The 16,884-nt window shown below is 32.3% G+C and overlaps 1 protein-coding gene across 1 annotated transcript; it reads left to right on the forward strand.

The window, feature by feature from the left end:
* The first annotated feature begins 417 nt into the window (after positions 1-417).
* On the forward strand, positions 418-14,660 carry LOC134234076 (NFX1-type zinc finger-containing protein 1-like). Its single transcript, XM_062716142.1, has 6 exons — positions 418-466; positions 5,968-8,235; positions 8,795-8,799; positions 9,426-13,389; positions 13,492-13,857; positions 14,193-14,660. Exons 2-6 carry the CDS (start codon positions 6,033-6,035, stop codon positions 14,282-14,284), a joined length of 6,630 nt encoding a protein of 2,209 aa, XP_062572126.1. The 5' UTR covers positions 418-466; positions 5,968-6,032; the 3' UTR covers positions 14,285-14,660.
* Positions 14,661-16,884: the final 2,224 nt, after the last annotated feature.

The raw sequence follows: 16,884 nt of genomic DNA on the forward strand, positions 1-16,884 counted from the left end.
TGTCATCAATACAAAAATATAATTATATACTCCTGATATATGTAATCTATTTAATATTTAAGAATCTATAATATAAATTGAAATATTCATTGCGGATCAAAAATCCATTAATTATTTAAATTTCCCTTAAATATATATAACACTTTTTCTTGCATTGAAATTTAATGAAATGACCCATTTGATATAATTATATTGAATTATTTCTTGATAGTAAAAACATAATAAAGGGAAATAATCAAATGTTGAACCCGCTTTTGATTGGTTCGTTTGGATCTTTCTCGAAACTCGAATTTTGAATCTCGAATTTCGAATCTCGTATTTGGAAACTCGAATCTCGAATGAGCCTTCTGGGCTTTCGTACGATCCCTATCTTCAGTGACTCTAAAAAACGACACTGCGCAGGTGTCTAGTGCGCAGGTAGGAACTCAGGAAGGTAGATCGATTAGGAAGATCATCATAATAACTTGTGAGCATATATTTCTATAATGTTATACTAAAAATAATTTGTTGATATTAATGGTATTTCGATAAAAGTGGACTATTTAAATTTATCTCTTATGAAAATGGCTTTTGCAGAAACACTAGAAAGGTTCAATATATTCATTAAATTCCTCTCTATCTCTTTTCTTCGAATCAATATTGAAAGTTATTTCTTTCATTTTTGATTTCTTATTAGAAATATAAAAGCATTTCAAAAGATTTTTTCATTGATAATAAGTCTTTTTATAGCAGTGTTTTATTTTAGTAAACAACAATAGACTGTATTTTAAGTGTATGAATTTATTTTAAATTAAATATGATATGTAAAAAAAGCTTTGTCTGGCATGTTGCCAGATTAACAAAAGACATTTGATAGCATACCAATATCAATGTACAAAAACGGTAGGCTTTTGAAATGGTCTCTCTCAAGGTCGCTCAAAAGATAAAATTACACAAAAGAAAAGTTAGTGATAAATTACTAGTAAATAAATTAGCGTTTGGAAATTTCATTGATGCATCTGTAAGAATAATTATTCAAATAAAGAATTTATATTAAAATTAAGACCTCGACTCAAGCTTCATAACGGGATCTTTTTTAGCACATTTTAAAGCGTACCGACCCTCTGATAAGAGAGATAATTAACTTTTAAAGTACAATTGAATATATTAAAAATACCATGAAGAACCTTAAAAACAAGTTTTGGATTGATGTCTTTGAGGCTTGGATTGAATTAAACAATAAACACTATAATGTATGTAAGGTTGCAGGAGACATACCAATTTTTTATAATCCTAAAATTGTCATTGGTGGGAAAGTCATTTATAACAAACATATGTATGACTTGAATATTAGGTTTATTAATGATCTTATAGATGAAAATGGTTCCTGTTATAGTTATAAAGAATTTTGTGGCATATATCCAAATGTAAGGCTTGAATTTGCAGGTATAATACATGCTGTAAAGGCATGAATGAAAGCAACATACACTAATGATATAATTGCAAAATTACCTAACCCATTAATTTTGTCAAACACTCATATTCTTTCAAAGTGTAAAAAAGCAAAACAGTTTTATGAAATAATTAATGTAAATGATATTGAACCCACTGGAAAAACAAGATGGAATGATATCTTTAATTTAGGAGAAAGTGAATGGAAAAGGTTTTTTAAACTTCCATTTAAAATTACAAAAAATAGTAAACTTCAATGGTTTCAATACAGAATTTTAAATAAAATATCAGGTACAAACTCATATCTATGTAAAATTAGGAAAAGAGATGATAAATTATGTTCTTTCTGTAATATGGAAGAAGAAACTACATATTTTATGGGAGTGTGACAATGTACAGACCTTCCTCAATAGTTTTGAAAGACATTGTGAACAAAGGACAGGGTTGTAACTTTCATTTACAAAGCAAAGATTTATTTTGGGATTTCTAGTAAAAAAAAAAGATATTCATAACTTGCTGGCCCTATGGATAAAATATTATATACATACAATGAGGTGTTTAGAAAAAAAATTAGATGTCAGACTTGCGACTTAACATATTAAACATTTTTATGAATCTCAAAAATATTTAGCATATAAGAATGGTGACAGAGAGATGTTTGACACCAACTGGAATATGTGGAATCAAATGTTTTCATAAAATGTTATTAAATGGAAAAGTCTTATTTATGTAAAGGAATTTTTAAACATGCCAACGCTCCTTCCCTCCCTCTCTCTCTCTCTCTCTATAAAAAAAACAATCTGTAATATATTAAATTTTGTATTATAGATTGTGAAACAGATTGTGTAAAATAAATAAATAATTAAAAAAAACTTTCAAAGTACAAAGTATATATCTTTGTTTTCGTGATCAGAGTTTCCTAATTAAGACCTCATAAATGAAACATATGATGGAAACATTATTTTCTATTTCTATTGCGATTTTTTCCCAAGTTGTTTTATTATATTAAAAAAAATAATTAAAAACAATATTTAAACCCAATCTCATATAAGCCTTATTAATTGAACTAGTTTCATGTACCAAAAACATAATTTTTATTAGAACAAACTTTTTTTTCAAATGGAGAAAAAATTAGAAGAAAGATAATTCCTCCTCAAATATGTAGTTTTATAACGTATATCATTCCGATTTTCTGATTTATCAAGCAGAGCTTTTTGATATTTTCTTACATGATTTTAATGGGTATGATGGATATGATTCTAAGTATTATGTTCATCTACACCTGCTATTTTCAATTTATTGTTGTGATGATAAATTATTATTCTTTTTTTCTTTGTATTAAAATATCTTCATATCATGATCTGACATAAAAATCATTTCTGATAAGATACTTCAGACTTTTTTATGTGGTTCTAATGTTATTGTTATTCATGAAAATCAATGTTAGGAATTTAGAAAATTTTCTCAGTGAAATTTGTAGCAGAGGTTCGGGACCCATTTATTAATTTGCTTAACCTTTGTCGTTGTCTCTGTCATCGTATCAATCGTCTTCTCCAGAACCACTTGACCAATTTCATCTGAAAAAAAAAACAGTCAAGTTCTCTTTCAAATGAATGACAAATTACTCCTCCAAGAAGAGATAAAAAAGTGACAATTAGTAGGGGTTCGCAAGTGAGTTAAGGCTATATATGGAGGTTTCTATGCAAAATATCTAATAAAATTCCATAATTGTTCTACCTACCGCACAGAAAATGTTAAAACTTGTTTTCTAATACATTCTCGGTACCCACGACATGCGATATCCAGTAAACATTATGACGTCATATTATGACGTCATCGACCAATACTACACAAGTTTATAAGAAACATTAACAAAGTTGCTTTGGCGCAAGGGCATACCTCAATTTGTTATACAGATACAGGGTATTAAAAGACGCAGGATATTCCAAGGATTTAAGATATTGCTGCACAAATGTCGGCACTGCAAGTGTTTAGTTACCATTCGTGCAGTTCTAAGTTTAAACAGGGTAAAAATTCACAGTCCAGTGTAAATTTCCTAAATTTTTTTCGATTGAGAAAGTGCATAGGATTTTTGCAGCAATTTTATTATTTTTAAGAATATTCTCCTTAAATATTATACATTGTTTTTTTTTTTTTAAATTAGATAGGATATGCCCTTACGCCGACGTGATTTTGTTGATGTGATTATTTACCTTGAATGAGAGAGAACAATGAAGTCATAATATGACGTCATAAGGTGCACTTGCATTAATAAACTGTGGGTACTAAGTATGTATAAGAAAATCAAGTTGAACTTTCTCTGTACATAAAATATACAACTTATGAATTGTTATTAGCTCATTTGCATAGAAATATCCATATTTAGCCTTAACTCACTTGCGTTATTTAAGGACGTTCGATCCTGAGATTTTGAGCATATTTTGGTAAGGTCTTTTATTTATAAAATTCTGCATCATTTTTAAGTTCTAACATTAAATCTGAATTCTACTATGCAAATTTAAGTATATTCAATGAAAAAACAGCGATTAAATTCCCTTCAAGTAGAATTAAGCCAGGGACTATATTTTGTGGCGGAAGGTTTTTTAGACGAAAATGATCAGTTTTTCCATTTTGAACTAAAACAGTACTGTTAATTTTAGATTCCTATTTTCCCATCCTGGTTGCACACAAAGCTGTTTTTTTTGCAGTGAAATGTGTTATACTAGTTCTGAAATATCTGTTAAGTTATTTCTTATGAATTCTATCAACAAAGTGTGACAAATATAGTAAATATATGCTGAAAATCCGGGGGAAAATTGAGCCAATTTTAACGTAAAATTGACACTTTTTTAGTAATATCTAAAAATTTACAATCATATACCCCAACGTTTGATGTTCTTTTCTAAATATTCAAGATAAATTTGACCTATTTACCTAAAATCAGAAAAAGTTTCAGACTTTAAAATAATTTTCTTGCTTATAAAATTTTCAATACCAGAAAAAATCACATTTTATTAGTGCAGAAAGGTCAAATAATTAATTGTGCGAAGCAATTTGAAACTTTTTCTTAGTCACAATTTTTAAGTGTCTTTTTTAAAACAAACTTAGAGTTCATTTTGTTTCATGCTTTAAATGGATAAAAATATTGGAGGGAAAACGTCAAAAAAGTAATTTTTATTTAAGACACAAATTTCAGTGCAAAAAGGTCATATTAAATGTATTGTAGCACCAAAAGAAGCGTATTGACCCCCAATTTTTGATTTGCATTTTAATTAAGCTATGTATGCAGAAACTAAAAATATACTTGACAAAAAAAGTTTAAGACTTTAAATATCAGGATCGAACGTCGTTAAACATCTTCTTAGTCATCAATGGGCCTGAACAGATAACACTAATATGAAGACTTACTAACATAAGTAATTAAGTATAGATTCATTTTTTTAAATCATGAACCGTTGGGAATAGGGTTAGGCACCTAAGCACGATTAGAGTTTAACAGAATATAAAAAAATCTCCAAAAAATCTTTCTAGAACAACAATGTAATGTTCATTCATATTGATGTGGAAACATGCTCAGGGAGTGTAGATTTATGTTTGTTGAGTTCCAGACCCCGACTGAGCCTTAACACACCCCCCCCCAACAAAAAATAAAAAAAAAATTCAAAATTTAGACAAAAAGATCATTTTATAAAAAAAATCTACTGGATCCATGATGGTGTAGCGTGAAATTTGTTTTAATAAATTTTCAGGTGGGTTAGGACTATGTTTATAGTGTAACTTTGTAATACTAATCAAAAATTTTATTGCCTCCTGTTTACAAACTGATATGACGACTAATCTTTCGGGTTTTTTTTTCGATCAACGTTTTTCTCTACCCTTTTTCTGTTTTTTATTTTGCGGGCACAATCAGGTTTCGACGGACGAAATCTAAAAAAATCAAAAATGGCTTTAAAATTATATAATGAAAGTGGGCTAAAAATTTGCCTTCCTTAGAATGCGTGCGATTTAAACACCAATACTGACACAAAACCAAAATAAAAGATTGTTGGAAGACATTGAAGTCAATAAAGTCTCCCACCAGACTCTATGGATATAAAAGGCTTTTATACAATGTAAATATATTTCAATGTTTTGAAAGGGGTTGTCATGGATGATTAATGCATGCATTATACATGGCAAGTTGTTTCTTTTAGATGTTAACGGGTACGCAGAAAGGCATAGTTAAGAAAAAAAACTAAAAGACGTTATAATTAATCTTACATGTTTTGAATGTATAGAGGCAGGTTTTTGACAATAAGCACATTATATTAATACAATTTTATACAAATTATATCACATGGCAAAAATATAAACTTAATTGTTAGTAACAACTCAAATGGTAACAACTTATATTTATTTCCATTTTTAATCATGCTACAAAAAAATTACGCAAGACACAACGAATCTTGTTACTGAAAAAATTCGTCGTTGATTTCAGTTAAGGATCTATAGGAAAACACTATTAATTCAAATCTTTTGTAATTGATATTCTTTCAGAATGTGAAAAGACAACAATGTACTACACATGCATGGAACTGTGATGAAAGTTTAAAAAGATAGTTATGGCTGCAAAGTATGTTGCAAGCAACGATAGCGACGTGGAAGAATTAGACATTGGTCAGCAAAATGAAAAGTCAGAGGAGAAAGAAAGATACCCCTTGCATATTTACTCTGAGGAGGATTTTGTAGATTCATCACAATTTATGGAATCTGGTGTACCGAGCAAAATCTCGGATGAAGAATATAATTATGTTCATAGTCATCGAGGTTACAGATGTACAGAATCAAGGGGACGGCCAGGTATGCACAGGTCATCAAGAAGAGGTTATAAATCAGTAGGTCATGCACAATCAACTCACGGTCGATATGAGAAAGAACTTCATAACCACCGTGGACTTAATGATCGGGGTCGAGGGCGTTCTCAGGGGCGGAGAAATTTCAGGAGATTCCCATTTTACAATCAAGACGAAGAGAAATGGACAGACAACGAAAATGCTGATGAAAATTTAAATGAGGGAAAGACGCACAATCAAGTACAAATCCGTAGAATGGGCTACAAAAGACTGAAAGACTTAGACAGTTCATCAAGGAATGCTGACGAAATTCTTGTAGCTTTAGTTACAAAGAGAAATGGATTTAGTTCTCTTTTAAGTCAGAAATTAAAACCAGATTGGATGATATTGGTAATTTCACTTCTTGTGAAATCGTTCCGATCCGAAAAACATCAAACAAAGCTGGAACTTGTGGCTCTATTAGATACATCGAATTTCATAATGGTTAATCTTCTCCTTTTCCTTGGAGAGATAGAACTTGAGCAAATAAAGTTACAAGACATTGAATTTTCTTCTTTAATGGAAAACGTCTGTTCGTTGACCCAAACATTAATTCAACGAATGCAAAGCCATGTATCTCAGTGGAGCATTTTAATAGAATATTTAGATAGAGTAGTGGACAAAAATTCTGACAGAATCCTTCATTACAAACCCGAGGTCATTACAAATATGAAAGAATTTAAAGCTGTAAAAGATGGGATTCAAAAAGGCGATTATAAAAAGACGATAACAATACCAGATGATGATAGTGAATCACTAAAACCACCTGAAGACTTCAGAGAACTCTCCGTCCTTCCCGAAATGAAAGATTTTGATTTCAATGAAAAGCCCTTTCTAAGGGCTAACAAAATAAAAGGTGGATATGAAAATTTGGACCATTACTTGGATATTCAGTTTAGATTGCTTCGAGAAGATTTTTTACGGCCATTGCGAGATGGAATAAAGGAATACAAAAAGCAATCAGTGTCCAAAAATCTTCGCAAAAAAGTTGGAGATGTGAGAATTTATACTAACGTTCAGATAGTGCGCCCAGTGTGTAGAGATGAGGGCATCGCACATTTGATACGTTTAGATATGACAAAGCTTAGAAATGTACGGTGGGAATCTTCAAGAAGATTAATGTATGGGGCACTACTGTGTTTGTCTCAAGATGGTTTCCAAAATATTCTTTTTGCAAGTGTTACAGATCGTAATGAGAGAATGTTGGAAAATGGCGAAATAGAAGTCAAGTTTCAAGAAAAAGATCTAAGCAATGTTGAAAAAGCAACAGCAAATAACTTGTTTGTTGTGGCTGAAACCACTGCATACTTCGAAGCTTACAGACATGTACTGGAGGGCATGAAAGAAATAACACAAGAAATGCCATTTCAAAAGTATATTGTACATTGTCAAGCAAACGCAAAGCCTCCCAAATATCTTTTGTCTTCAGGCGTTTTGCTTTATGACTTTTCAACTCTCCTTCAAAGAGAAGACGCTGATAAGATACCTGTAGACATTTCTTGTTCCGAAATTAAAAGCAGAGATCGATTTGAGATTCCAATACTCAGTACATCAAAATGGCCTTCCGCAGAGACATTACATTTGGATCATTCGCAACATAAAGCTCTTCAGTTAGCTTTAACTAAAGAAATCGCATTGATCCAAGGTCCCCCAGGGACCGGAAAGACTTTCCTTGGAATGAAAATTGCACAAATGTTATTATTTAATAGAGATATTTGGGCTGAAAAGGAAAAACAAGAGCCAATTTTGGTAGTTTGTTATACTAATCATGCACTAGACCAGTTTCTTCTTGGCATAAAAAAATATACCAAAAAGCTTGTTCGAATTGGTTCTCGATCAAAAGTTCCGGAACTTGAAGAGTACACTTTAACTTCGTACAGAAAAAAGGCAAAATATGCGCGAATTTTATCACAGGCCGTCTATGACAGAAAAAGTACGTAAGGGTTGCCCGCAACCCTGTGTCTCGCCTGCTGTCGCTGTGGTTAGTAAGAAATGATTGTCTGATAAACTGAAGCATTTATTGACATTTCAGAAGGAATAACTCAAAAATACAATAATAAAGAAATGGAACAGCTGACTTAATATCTAATCCCTTGGCGATTATATTGGCATTTATATATATATACATATACCCTGTAAATTCACAAATTATTGTGATGTTTTTATTATTGCGAATATTGCAACGTGTTATGAGTCGCAATAATTTGAACTTGCATTTTGAAATCAAATCCACTGTATATGTATCAAGTCATTCATGCAGAAAATGTAGGTGAAGATTACCTAATTATGGTACTGATATTGTTGGTTACCCCATGATGTGTAGACTGACAAATTATCATGCCACTATAAGTTATAGTTGCTGAGATATGGACCTCCACCATAAATTTATGCAAAGTCACTCATGCGGAAAAATGTAGGTCAAGATGACCTAATTCTGGTACAGGCGTTTGTGGTTTGATGTATCCACTGACAAATTATCATGCCACTATAAGTTATAGTTTGAGATTGGACCTCCACCATAAATTTATGCAAAGTCACTCAGAAAAAAGGTCAAGATGACCTAATTCTGGTACAGGCGTTTGTGGTTACCCATGATGTATCCACTGACTAACTATCATGCCACTATAAGTTATAGTTGCTGAAATATGAACCTCCATTATCAATTTAACCAAAGTCATTCATGCAGAAAAATGTAGGTCAAAATGACCTAATTCTGGTACTGATGTTGTTGGTTACTTATTAGCTGTACAATGACAAATCATCATGCCATTATAAGTTATAGATGCTGAGATATGGACCTCCACCAAAAATTTAACCAAAGTCACTCATGCAGAAAAATGTAGGTCAAGATGACCTAATTCTGGTACTGACGTTTGTGGTTACCCATGATGTATCCACTGACTAATTATCATATCCCTATAACTTATAGTTGCTGGAATATAGGTCTTCACCATAAATTATCATGAAAAAACTAAGTCCAACTTAAGGAAAAAATACGGAAAAATTTGAATTTTTTTTTTCAAAATCATACTTGGGATATAAATTTTTATCCATACTGAATATTGTGTCCAAATTTCAAGAAGACTGAATAAAATTTGAGAAAGTTATTGCAGTTTATAAAACTTTGACATTTGGGTTAACCAAAAGTTGGACGCCGACGACGACGACGACGACGGAATCTATGGTCGCTATGTCTCGCTTCGCGACATTCGTCGCAGGCGAGACAAAAACGACTGTTATCACGATATGGAAGACCACCGGAAAGCCATTGAAAGTGTAAGCAGAAAAATCAAAAGTGTAAAACTAGGCATTCTTTCCATCGAAGAATTGGAAGCTGTTGTTTCCAAAAAACATTTTGCAGAATTAAAAAAAGAAAACGGCACTTCCATTGATGAATGGTTAGAAATTGATAGAGAGATGTCCCTCCTCAAGAGCTTTGGTAAAGGAACTGAAGAAGAAAAAGCTCTGAGGAAGAAATATGACATACTGATACAGTGGGAACAGGAACTAATCAGAGGCAAGAAAATCAACCCCATACCATTGAAACTACTCAACCGTTATCAAAATCCTTGGCGATTAAATTTAAGACAAAGGGGGAGTCTTTTCAAAGCTTTATTATCAGAATTTAGGGCGGGGGTGAAAAGGCATTTGGACATAATTCTCAAACAATACAACAATGCACTTAATCATCATCGCATGCCGTTTGCACAAGTTGAAATGACCAGGTGTGTTCAAGAAATCAATTATTCAATAGCCATTTTACACGCGAGTGAAAAAGAAATTATAGACGAAGAAGTCATGAAATCATTTGTCCATCCTTTTCTGGGTAAACTGATTACGGAGATACAGAGGTATGCACAGTCTTCAAAGGCTTTCTTTTTGTGGCTATGTTTTGATGGATCAACAGAGAGCTGCAATCGTATCGCTGAAATATTTGAGGGGAAAATAATTGAAGACAGTGAAAGCGATGACGAGGATTTTGATGACCGCATTATTGATGAAGACAACCCACACAGAAGTAACACTGACTGGAGGACAAATGAAATTGAATCTCCAATGACGACTATTCTTTCAAAAGCATCTGTAGAAATTCTCTCAGATAATTTAAACCTTTCTGAAAGGTCTACATGGATGGAACATATTTTCAAACAACATATTCGAATAAAACTCAAAAAGGTTTTGACCTGCAGTGATGCGATGACAAAAAACGAAAGTGAAGACATTGAAGACGTTTGGGATCTATCTTTAGACGACAGAAGAAGATTATATAGATATTGGGTTGATCAGTACATAATTGCAAAGAAACAATCAATAAAAGAAACTGAACAAGAGTACAACGAAAAATGTAAAGCTTACAAAGAAGCTCTAGATTTGGAAAGTGTTGAAATAATGGCAGGAGCCGACGTTCTTGGTTTGACAACAACCGGGGCCGCGAAATTTCGGAGTATTCTGCAGTCCATTAAACCCAAAATCATTATTGTTGAAGAGGCAGCAGAAGTGCTGGAGTCACATATTGTTACCACTATCAACTCTGAATGTCAACACATGATTCTTATTGGGGACCACAAACAACTGAGACCTACACCTACTGTTTATAAATTAGCAAAACAATACAACCTTGAAATATCATTATTTGAAAGAATGGTTACTAATGAGTTGAATTTTGTCACTCTGAATTTACAACACAGAATGCGCCCAGAAATTTCTGTTCTTATGAAACACATATATCCAGAATTAAAGGATCATCCGTGTGTTCTTAATTATGATAGAGTACGTGGAATTACATCAAATTTGTTTTTTATTGACCATGATGAACCCGAGGAGAAAAACCTCGAAACAAAAAGTCGGTCAAACTTGCATGAAGCTAAATTTGCGAAAAGATTATGCAGATATTTACTAGATCAAGATTATCAACCAGAGGATATTGTTATTCTCACACCATATACAGGTCAGGTGTTAGTTTTGAAGCAAGAAATACCTAAACATGAATCTGGAGGGGTAAAAATTACATCAGTGGACAATTTTCAAGGAGAAGAAAGTGATATCATCATTCTATCTTTGGTGAGAAGCAATGAAGAACATAAAGCTGGATTCTTAAAGATAGACAACAGGATATGCGTTGCTCTCTCAAGGGCTCGAAAAGGCTTATTTGTCATTGGCAATTTTAGTGTTTTTGAAGAAGAAAGTGAATTGTGGCAGAAAATTATTGGTATGGTCAAAAGTGAAGATAAGTTTGGAAAAGCATTGAAGCTGAGATGTGAAAATCATTCGGATTTCATCTGCTGTGTTCAAAGTGATACAGATTTTGACAAAATGCCTTTAGGTGGCTGTGGAAAGCCTTGCAATATATACCTACAATGTGGCCACCAGTGCTTGCAAAATTGTCACAATAAAGATCCAGAACATAAGACGTATAAATGCACACAGCCATGTAATAAAACAATTTGCCAGCTGGGGCATATATGCAAAAAACAATGTTTTAAGGACTGTGGAAAATGCATGGAACTTACCAGGAAACCAATGAAAACTTGTCAGCACGAAAATATAATGCCTTGTTCCGAAGATGTTTCTGATTTCAAATGTATGCAACTTTGTAATCAAATGCTTCCCTGTCAGCATACTTGTCAAGGAAAATGTGGGGAATGCAATCAAATGAAAGAACATCGTCCATGTGAAGAAATATGCAGAACAGTACTTATTTGTGGACATACCATGGAAGGTCCGTGTTTCCAAATCAGAGCTCGCCCATTGTGCACAGAGAAATGCAATGTGATTCTTTTGTGTGGCCATGCTTGTTCGGGGGCGTGTGGGGAGTGCATGGAAGGTCGGCTACACATACAATGCCAACAAACCTGTGGAAAAACACTTATATGTGGACACATTTGCAAGCAAAAGTGTGTGGAAGGATGTCCATCATGCAAGAAAAAATGCGAGTTTTCATGCCGCCATACAAATTGCACCAAAATTTGTGGGGATATTTGCGATCCATGTGAAAGACGATGTGCAAGGGGATGCAAGCATGCCAAATGCATTAAGCATTGCAACGAAAAATGCAGTATCCTTCCATGTACATTTCCTTGTGTAAAGGTCAGAGAATGTGGTCATCAATGCCCTGGACTTTGTGGAGAAAAATGTCCCCCTTACTGTAAAATTTGCGACAACGTATGCGTCATGCAATCGACAGGACAACAATGTTGCCTTGAAGAACACGAACAAATAATTACGTTAGACAGTTGTGGGCATACGTTTGAAGCACAAACTTTAGATAACTACATATTCAATAAAGAAAAGAGGCCATATAGCATTCTTGATGTTAAAACATGCCCTTCATGTGAAAAACCGGTAAATGGAACAGACAGGTATAAAAGTGTTTACGAGGAGAGTAGGAAAAATATTGTAGAAATAACCAAATATTTAAATGAAAAACTTGCTTACAGTAATTTCAAAGGTGAACATCAGAGAGTACTGAAAATGTCCAAGTCCTTAGGAGAAACTGACGAAACTGTTAAAAGAATTATTTTACCATTAGTAAAAGAAAAAACATATGTCCCAGGGTCTCACCAAATACAGCTTGCCTTGATACAAATTGAAATTTTATCAGCTGTACATAAAATTCTTCAGCTCATGTCTGGTTCTGTCATTGAAGGAACCAAAGAAGAGAAACACGTGGCAACAAAACTTTATGTTATTCGGGATTGGCTGTTGAAAAGCGTAGAAACACGATATGAAAAAGGACAGAAACATCACATTGTTGTTGACAGATCTTGCTTTACCAAACAAGAAATACAAAATGTCTCCTCTATTCTAAAAGAACTTGTCTATTTGGTAGAGTTTTTATTGTTATCAAATTCCGAATCCTTGTCTGGAGAAAACATTTACATGATTACATATGGATCAAAAATACGTCCATTTCTGGCTGGAAAGTCGCCATTAGATGACGAGTTAAAAAAGATTTTAAATCTTATAGCTATAAAGAGTGGAAACGAAATTGTGTGGGGTGAAACCATAACAAAGAATATAGAGAGCAGCTTCGCCAATTCTTTTAAAGCTACATGGGAAAAGGGTGTTTGGTTCAAATGTAAATATGGTAAGTGCTTATGTTTGCTAATATTTAGTAATTTCAGAATTAAATGTTATTCATTCAGTTATGATGAAGTATAAACATGTATTTTTCTCAACTTTATTTTAGGACACATTTCGCATTTACCAAACGGCAAAGGTAAGTGTGGTTCCTGCAATATAAAAATTACTACGGTTGTAAGTCTTAAAGGACCCAATACTGTGCCGACCTTGTCTATCGCTGGAGAAATTGGAAAAATCTGGAAACCTTCAGCGCAGAGTTACAGGGATGATCAAAACCGTAAGGATAAAAAAGGATTCAAAGGACAATCAAAACAAATGAACAGAGACTCCCACAGAGGTGTTCAAGACAGGCAACAAGCAAAGCGATTAAATTACAGGGAAGCAAAGGAAAGTGATGCGACCCAAGATACGCTGAAAGAAAAAAATATTGAACTGAAAATGGACCCAGCTATCATTAAAAGATGTGATAAAGGTATGTTATCGGCGTACACTTTTGCAGATAGAACTAAATTTTCTACATGCAAATGAAATAGTATCCTTGTAGCTTGTAGAATGCTAGTAATTAAAAAAACGTTTTTCTTGTTCAGTGAATTGAACTGCCATGCAAATTCTTTTCTTTATTCTCATTTTCTTTATTAGGCAGTAACTTTTTCCCTATTTTTTTTTTTTTTTTTTTTTTTACATTTTTTACTCTATTGTCTTCAGTGAATTTAACTGCCATGCAAATTATTTTCTGTATTCTAAATTTCTTTATTAGGCATTAACTATTTCACTATTTTTTTAAAAAAAAAACTGTTTTTGATATAGGTCATATTATGCGGACAGATGAATCAACCTGCACATACTGCAACCCTCAAAGATCCAAAGCATGGGCAGAACAATACAAGTCTTGGAGTTGAATTAACAGTTAAATTAACGGTATAGAATGAAAAAGATAGTGACTTTGATGACGAACTGTTGTTGACAATAAGCAAAATATTTAATATATTGTTTTTAGTTTTAAATCTTCAATGATTATTGATTTTAAAAGAACCTTTAGCATTTTGTATAAGTAATTTTGAGCTTGAATACTGTTCGATATCTCCATGCCATATTTAGTTTTTACTCTAGAATTGCGGCACAAAAGTTCCTCCTTACGACGCGATTTCCAATCTACCATGCGACGTAGAGACTGAAAGACTTTAGTTATGATTTTTGAAAATATGTTATAAAAGCACTTACAATTGTTTAAAAAGTTTTGTGATTGCTTTGATTTATTTATACTCTGATATCTGAAATTTTCACTTCTTGGGTGGAAAAAGGTTTTAGAGTACTGAAAAACATTGTGAGATTATATATATATTTTAATGCTGTTAAAATTATAGTTGGTACTTATAATTTTTTGAAATATTTTAATTTTGTATTGGGAGGATCATAAAGAGTCAAAAGTCAATAACATAAAATTTCCAGCATAAAATTATAAAAAAAATTTGGCACCGTAGTCCAAAAAAAGATGCTTAGAACTTTCATTGTACAACTAAATTGTAAAGTAGATGGACAATGTTGATTTATTAGAATATATATTATTATATTCGATTCGCATTTCTATACATAATTTTTTATTTTGGGATAGGTATGGCACGCCAAATCCACAAAAATGAGATAATCATAGTTTCATAATCGATAAACTAGGTTTATCGGTTGTAAACTATAGTTTACGGACTGTAAACTATAGTTAACAACGTTAATCTATATTTCACATCTGTAAACTATAGTAAACGCGATAATCTATGTTTCACAACCGTAAACTATACTTAACACCGAAAACAATCTTTGCGATTGCAAAACATAGATTATCTGATAAATATAGTTTCACGATTTGTGAACTATAGTTTACAAACAGTTAACTATAGTTAACGATCTGATAAATATAGTTTCACGATTTGTGAAACTATGATTAACAACTCTTAACTATAGTTTACGATTGTAAACTATAGTTTACAAACGTGAATCTATGTTTATCAACAAAATCTATTGTAAACGCTTTATTCAGACAGATAAACTTAGATTATCATTCGTAAACTATAGTTAACAACCGTTAAATATAGTTTTACAGATGAAAACTATACTTAACGAATCGTTAACTATAGTTTACGGTTTGTAAACTATAGTTTACAGTCGATAAAACTAGTTTATCAATTGTGAAACTAGGTTTCTCTCATTTTTGTGAATTTGGCGTGCCATAGATAGGTTCACAATATGTTTTTGTTTGTGTGATGATGTGTATGTAAATACGTGCTTTTTGATCTTATGTTTGCAAATATAAAAAAAAAACGTTTTTTTTTCAAAAATAAAAAAGAGAAAAAAACTACATTATGTAATTTGTATTCATCATTTTCACGATATTTTAAAAAGACGTCAGTACGCTAATGAAAATGAACAACTACTGTAGAGAACTAAATTTTTGCTTCACCAAATATTCGCAAGACAGTTATTCAATAATTATGAGCCATACAAAAGACGGTTTTACTTAAGAAATAAGGTATCATTTTTTTAGTATTATTGGGATGTGAAACGGGTTGGCACATGATCAAATCTTCCATAAATCCCTTTGGGATTTGATCACGTGACCAACCCGTTTTACATCCCAATAAAACTCAAAAAATGGTACCTTATTACTTATATTTACATTTGTGACTTTTTCATAATTTAAATTTGCCTGATTGTGACTTTTAACGTGTGAAATGCATTATTTTTAAACCCAACGGCATGTATGTAATTATTTAACTTTGCAACGTCATCTGACGTCACAAACGGCTCTTACGTCTATTAACCACGTCAGTTTTAAAGGGCGCTAAATTCCATAAAACATTAACGAAATCAGTAATTATGAAGCAGGAAAATTAGAGAATGTAAATATAAGCATTGAATTCATATTTTTGGCATTTATAATTTACATTAACTTAAGTGCACATGCAAAGTTTGGGGAAAATCTACCGCCCAGGTATTTTTAAGGGACCTTCTCAAAATACAGGTACATTTACTATAGGATTATATAGGAAAGTGCCAATTTTTCGCACTTTAAAGCAATTTATACAAATACTACAATAGGCTTTTTGCTCAAACTATAATATATGATGGGTAATACTATATTGTACTTTATATGTAAGAACCATAAAATTCTACCGCCCTGTTTCCTGAGGGGGTGTCTCAAAATGCCAAAAAAATAACGAATTTCCTTGTTTTTATAGAGTACTGTAAAATATGACCCTTGCAAGGGATTTATTAAAAAAAATTATAAATATGACGGAGAGATTAACGAATTCCTATGTTTTAAAATTCAAGAACATATGTTTATTACTTTTTCTTTTATAACATTTTATTATTCGAGTTCTGACCAGCTGATGGTCTTGCGTTATTGCATAAAAATATGGCTACTGCGAATCAAAAGGAGTAACATTTTATTTATTTAATAATTACATTCTTGGCATACTTTGTACTTGTAAGACTTTAAACACTC

This window comes from Saccostrea cucullata, unplaced genomic scaffold (genome assembly GCF_032062105.1).
Source record: "Saccostrea cucullata isolate Sc308-1 unplaced genomic scaffold, CSIRO_AGI_Scuc_v1 ctg221, whole genome shotgun sequence".
NCBI lineage: Eukaryota > Metazoa > Mollusca > Bivalvia > Ostreida > Ostreidae > Saccostrea > Saccostrea cuccullata.

Bases quoted from the DNA above. Each gene is read 5' to 3' on its own strand.
- LOC134234076 (XM_062716142.1), top strand. From the start codon at position 6,033: ATGGCTGCAAAGTATGTTGCAAGCAACGATAGCGACGTGGAAGAATTA. The intron at 13,390-13,491 runs GTAAGTGCTTAT...ACTTTATTTTAG, and splicing joins TTGGTTCAAATGTAAATATG to GACACATTTCGCATTTACCA. The intron at 13,858-14,192 runs GTATGTTATCGG...TTTTTGATATAG, and splicing joins CATTAAAAGATGTGATAAAG to GTCATATTATGCGGACAGAT.